This window comes from Glycine soja, chromosome 14 (genome assembly GCF_004193775.1).
Source record: "Glycine soja cultivar W05 chromosome 14, ASM419377v2, whole genome shotgun sequence".
Taxonomy (NCBI): Eukaryota; Viridiplantae; Streptophyta; class Magnoliopsida; order Fabales; family Fabaceae; genus Glycine; species Glycine soja.
Window position 1 is genome coordinate 19,194,414 of NC_041015.1, and position 6,099 is coordinate 19,200,512.

Consider the following 6,099-nt stretch of genomic DNA (forward strand, 5'->3'; position numbering starts at 1 on the left):
AAGACAAGTGATGAGGGCATTTTACTCCATTCTCTTATCATGCAATCAGTCACTTTGTAGCATACACCTTTGTACATAGTCACTGCATGTCATTGTCACTTGAGGACAAGTGAGTTGTTCTCTTTTTGCTTGAGGACAAGCAAAACTGTAAATTTGGGGGACTTCTTAGTCGGTGAAAATGACTAACTTTTGTGTATAAAACTTGTATAAATTGTATCAAACTCTCCCAATTTATGGTTATTTTGTAAGATTATAAGTATTTTCTGTTAAGTATAGGTAATAAATACTTAGTACTTTTATTTTGTGTGTTCAATAATAATTTTCTCTCAATTTTAGGTTAACTAGGCAAGCTTTGGAAAAGGCTGTTTTCACCTTCTCGCTAAGCCAATTTGCTGGCTTAGCGAGCATCTGCTAAGCGCAACACTCCTGGGCTAAGCGCGAGGAAGAATCCAGAAGAAGATGAGTTGTACAGATTCACTAAGCACATCGCTTTAGTTCATCCGCTAAGCGAGTAAGGCGCGCTAAGCCAAAAATCACTAACGTGCGCTAAGCGGTCCATACGTGCGCTAAGCACACGAGCACGAACAAGGCCACCTATTTAAGCCTGAAATCAGATTTTGTGAAGAGAGTTTGGACTGCGGTTCAGAGTTTTGCATGTCTAGGGTTTCTAGAGAGAGAAAGGTCCAAGTTTCAAAGAGTTTTGAGAGATTTTGCTGTGTGAAGATCTACAGAGACCAGAGCTTGAAGCAGCAGCCAGTTTGAGAGCTTGAGATGAGTTTGTGAGTGATTGTGAGATCCTAGAGGTGAAGGAGACATCCTCACCACTTGTATTTTTGCAATCTTTCATCTTGTTCTTCTCTTTATTGTTAAGAAGGCTTCCTAGTATGGAAAGCTAAATCCTCTGTTGGATCTTTCCTGTAGGTACCTGATGTAAATATATTTCTATCTATTTAATGATGTTTTGTGTGTTCTCTGTGCTATCTGATTTTCATTCTAGTATGACTTTACCTAGATCACGTAGATGCATGCTTTGTTAGGGTCATTCAACAGTGGAAACTGGTCTGACTCTAAAGGTATGATCGCTAGGGAGAATGTTCCTAAGCAGCAACATCATCCAGATCTTCGTGATGGTGGTCATGCTAGTGCGCATGATCCGCACCCGTCTCCTCGCTATGCTCCAGGCAAAGTCCTGCCCTGGAACGCATAACAACTGACTGATAGCCTCCTCATCGAAGCTGAAGGCCTGACTCCTCCTATGAGAGAACTCACAGTGCTGGCCTTCCTCCAAAACCAGTGGATGCCCCAGAAACTGATTGATGGGATGCTCATCAAAGGGAATCCACTGGCCCTTCACCCAGGAGCGCATGTCTCTGACTCCCTCTTCTGTAGGCCAGGCGTTAGCATAAAACTCCATGACTATGTTAGGATCGAGCTTAGCCATGGGTGATACGAGCTGGGTCCATTGCCTTCGAGCAATCTCCTCTTGAAACTCAACATATTCCTTGTCCCTCAGCTGGACTTGCCTCTCTCTGAGGAACGACTAGCCATTAATGGCCTCAAACCGTTGTTGGTGCCCTGCACTCCAGAACCTGTGTCTATCAAAGTCCATATCTGCCTGTGGGGCCGCACTGGAACCCTCTCCAGTGGCATCTTTCCTGGATCTCTTGGCTGGGAGCTTCTTTGGAGCCATTTCCTGCAAGGAAACATTTGTAAAGTTAGTTTACAAGAAATATCAATTTATCACAATAAAGGCTAATCAAACAAAAATGGTGCACCCTTGCACTCTTCCTCTAACAACGCAAACGTCATCGTGTAATTAAAAACTTACGCGTTGATGTGTGCCATTTTATGACTCACATCTATATACATGCACATACATACATCTTGGTGAAAGGAATTTTATGACATATACCTACTTTTTTGAAAAGAATTTTTTGATGCTACATAAACACATACATACACACACACATTTTTTGGCATTTTCATGATTCTATATATATACATTTTGCAAGGCATTTTTGCTACCTACCTATCATACATATATATATTTTTGCTACCTACTCACATGTATATTGAAAGACATCCCATGCTACCTATTCACATAGGTACACTTATTGAAAGGTATTTTTGTACGCCACCTATTCAACACAAGTATATATTTTATTACTTTTTGCTACCTACTCACATGCATATTGTTTTGCAAAGGATTTTTGCTAACTATTAACATCTTTGAAAGGCATTTTCCTACCTATTCACATTTTTTTTGAAAAGCATATAATACATATATTTTTTGCTATATGTCCACATTTTATTCACATATATTTTTCATTCCTGAAAGGGCATTTTCCTACCTAGGTGCAAAGTATTCATCATGATGTAGCCCGAACCAAGTGCTAGCCTAAAGGAAACCTCACCAACATGTTCTCATTTTTATGCAATTTTACATTCAAGACCAAAAAGCTTGGATTCTTAGGCCTAAGTCCTATTTTTGGCACTTTATTCTAGCTTCTACAAACTGTCCATACACTCAAAATGGCAGTCACACATGCATCAATTCGTTCCACAAGCAAAGTTTCACAAAATCATGTGCAAATGCCATTAAGGTATTTCACCGAACACTTGGTGGGCGCATGTTTAGGCATGAAAAAGTAAGGAACGGGGGCAATGCAACATGCCCTTGCATCTCAAAATTCACACTAGGCCTACGACCATCCCTTATAAACCCCCAATTCAACAAATTAAACATGAATCCAAACATGAATGGCCTCAGAAATTTGCCAAACATAGACCACTAGAGCACTAAAATAAATCAATGGAGAACCAAAGAATCAAGGGATAGTGCACTTACTTGTAGGGAAGAACCAAAACACAACAAATGGAAGCAAAAAGGCTAGAATGGAGACCTAGGGCTATAAAACTCATGAATCCCGTGAGCACAACATTTTTTTGAATGTGGGGGAAGGTTTTGAGGTGAATGAAGCTTCACCCCTCCCCCCTTTTTTAAACTTTTGATGCATACATACTCTCCCAGGTGAGCCAGCTTGCCCAGGCGAGCTAATTCTTCTTCTTCTTTTTTTTTTAAAAAAAATTCTTTGCAAAAATTTGATTACCCCCCTTGTCATATTTATATATTTTAAAATCCTATGGTCGCAATAATTAAAAAAATAGGCTTATTCAAATATAATAGACAAATAAATAAAGCAATAATTTTAAAGGTACTAGGCTGCCTCCTAGTAGCGCTTCTTTAACGTCTTGAGCCAGACGTGGGATGATGGTTGATTGATCATAGGCCTAGCACCTGCTTATACCTGCCCCTAAGCTTTTTATTAAAGGAAATGGCATCATGCAGTAAAATGTGAAACAAACCACAAAATACCTATATCACCTTTCACTTACCTTTGTTCCAATTTGGTGTGATATTGATCACTACTCAAACTGAATCTTTATTTACCCTCCGATCCGCAGGATGACAAGATGTAAATGCATGCATGCTTATGCTTAGGAAGTTTAAGTGCAACAATTAAACAAGTGTTATTATGTTCAATTTTACTTAAACGCTTATGGCACCCCATTGATGGAGCCAAATGGCTCTGGATTCAAGATCGAGAGTGTGTACTCTAAAGAAGTAAAAAGACACAACACAAGAAGTTGAAATGCAAATCATCAATCCAAATGTTTATTAATGTTGAAATGCAAAGGATTGGAAAACTTTGGAGATCCCAATGAGCCTTTGGAGAACAATCATGTATTGACTCATCTAGCTACCCCAAGCACTAAGCATAATATCGTTTTACGATATTGGAATTCATGGGCGAAGGCAGTTCTTCATCATCCATGCTGGCAAGCACTAATGCTCCTCCCGAAAATGCTTTCTTCATGACGAATGGTCCTTCGTAATTTGGAGCCCATTTTCTCCTATGGTCCTTCTGAGCTTGGGATACTTTCTTCAAGATGAGATCCCCTTCGCTGAACTTGCATGGGCGTACCTTCCTGTTGAAAGTGTTCTTCACCCGGCTTTGATATAACCGTCCATGGCTCATGGCAGCCAATCTTTTACCCTCTATAAGATTCAGTTGATCAAAGTGTGCTTGGGCCAATTCTGACTCTTTCAACCCTGACTTAGCCAGAACTCTTAAAGAAGGGACCTCTACTTCAAACGGAAACACGACCTCCATCCCATATACCAAGGAGAAAGGAGTTGCCCCAATTGATGTGCGCACTGAGGTTCGATAACCATGTAGCGTGAAATGGAGCATCTCGTGCCAATCCTTTTATGACACGGTCATTTTCTGAACTATCTTCTTGATGTTCTTCTTAGCAGCCTTAACTGCCCCATTCATCTTGGGCTTGTAAGGCGTGAAATTATGGTGTTGGATTTTGAAATCCTCACACATGACCTTCATCATCTTGTTGTTTAGATTGGTGGAATTATCCGTGATAATCTTCCTGGGTAACCCATACCGACAAATTATCTCCTTCTTGATGAACCTGACCACCACACTCATTGTCATACTAGCGTATGAAGCAGCTTCAACCCATTTGGTGAAGTAGTCGATAACAACCAAAATGAAGCAATGTTTGTTCGAAGCCTTGGGCTCAATAGCCCCAATCACATCTATTCCCCACATGGAGAATGGCCAAGGCACTGCCAAGATGTTCAAAGGCATGGGTGGAGCATTGACATTATCCGTGAATGCCTGGCACTGGTGGCATTTTCTCACATGGATACAACAGTCATTTTCCATGGTGAGCCAGTAATACCCTGCCCTTAGGATCTTTCGGGCCATAGCATGCCCATTGGTGTGTGCTCCAAAGGAACCCTCGTGAACTTCCACCAGTATTTGCTCAGTCTCCCTGGCATCCATACATCGGAGCAGAACCATGTCATGGTTCCTCTTGTATAGAATGCTTCCACTCAGGAAGAAACTGGTTGCTAACCTTCTCAATGTTCTCTTGTCATTGTCAGAAGCCCCTTGTGGGTATTCCTTGTCTTTGATGTATCGCTTGATGTTGAAGTACCAAGGTTTACCATCTTGCCCTTCTTCTATTACGCAGCAATGTGCGGGCTTGCCGCGACATCTAAACTCAATGTACGGCAAGTCCCCATGCGGAGTCAGCTGAAACATGGATGCTAGAGTGGCAAGCGCATTAGCCATTTGATTCTTCTCCCTAGGAATGTGGTGGAAGGATATGTCATCGAAGAACTCTATCAGCTTCTTGATGTAGGCCTGGTAGGGTATCAACTTATGATCCCTAGTCTCCCATTCTCCTCTCAATTGGTGAATCACCAAGGCTGAGTCTCCATACACTTTGAGCAGCTTGACCTTGAAGTTGATTGCTGCTTGGATCCCAAGGGCACATGCCTCATACTCGGCCATGTTATTTGTGCAGTCAAAGCCCAACCTAGCCGTGAAGGGTATGCATTGATCGTCGGGGGTAAGCAACACCGCCCCTACTCCATGGCCTAGTGTGTTGGACGCGCCATCGAACCATACTATCCATTTGTCCTTATCTTTATCCTCCACCTCCTCCCTGAACAAGGTCATGATGTCCTCGTATGAGAACTTCGGATGCATAGGTTGGTAATCATTGATGGGCTACTGAGCTAGGTAATCTGCCAAGGTGCTTCCCTTTATTGCCTTTTGAGTGACATAAACAATGTCGAACTCTGACAGCAGAACCTGCCACCAAGCGATCCGTCCGGTGACAGCGAGCTTTTCAAAAATATAGTTGACTGGGTCCATCTTGGATACCAGCCAAGTGGTGTAGCTCAGCATGTATTGCCTTAGACGGTGGGCTGCCCATACCAAGGCGCAACATGTCCTTTCAAGCAAAGAGTAGTTCATCCACAGGCCGTGAACTTCTTGCTTAAGTAATAGACGGCCCATTCCCTCTTCCCGGACTCATCGTGCTGTCCCAGCATACACCCCATCGACTCATCCAACACAATCATATATAGAATAAGGGGTTTTTCAGGCATTGGTGGATTTTGGACCCATGGGTTAAGTATAAGCCCACTTATCTTTGTACATATTAGATAAGGGTTTCATTAATTTTGGGCCTTGTATTTAGGGTTCCATAGTGTAGGGAGGGTACCCT

The 6,099-nt window shown here is 42.1% G+C and overlaps 1 protein-coding gene across 1 annotated transcript; it reads right to left on the minus strand.

Moving 5' to 3' along the window:
- Positions 1-1,540: 1,540 nt before the first annotated feature.
- On the minus strand, positions 1,541-5,546 carry LOC114383899. The gene is made up of 4 exons (XM_028343609.1): positions 5,325-5,546; positions 4,398-5,228; positions 3,795-4,268; positions 1,541-1,693 (listed from the first exon to the last, which is right to left on the minus strand). The coding sequence occupies exons 1-4, from the start codon at positions 5,544-5,546 to the stop codon at positions 1,541-1,543; spliced, it is 1,680 nt and encodes a 559-aa protein (XP_028199410.1).
- Between the last annotated feature and the right edge of the window lie 553 nt (positions 5,547-6,099).

What these genes read in the sequence shown, in the direction of transcription:
- LOC114383899 (XM_028343609.1), bottom strand. Translation starts at nt 5,546, where the DNA reads ATGACCTTGTTCAGGGAGGAGGTGGAGGATAAAGATAAGGACAAATGG. An exon ending in TAAACAACAAGATGATGAAG is followed by an intron (nt 4,269 to 4,397) that starts GTCATGTGTGAG and finishes GTGTCATAAAAG; the next exon opens with GATTGGCACGAGATGCTCCA. An exon ending in CGCCCATGAATTCCAATATC is followed by an intron (nt 1,694 to 3,794) that starts GTAAAACGATAT and finishes GTTTCCTTGCAG; the next exon opens with GAAATGGCTCCAAAGAAGCT.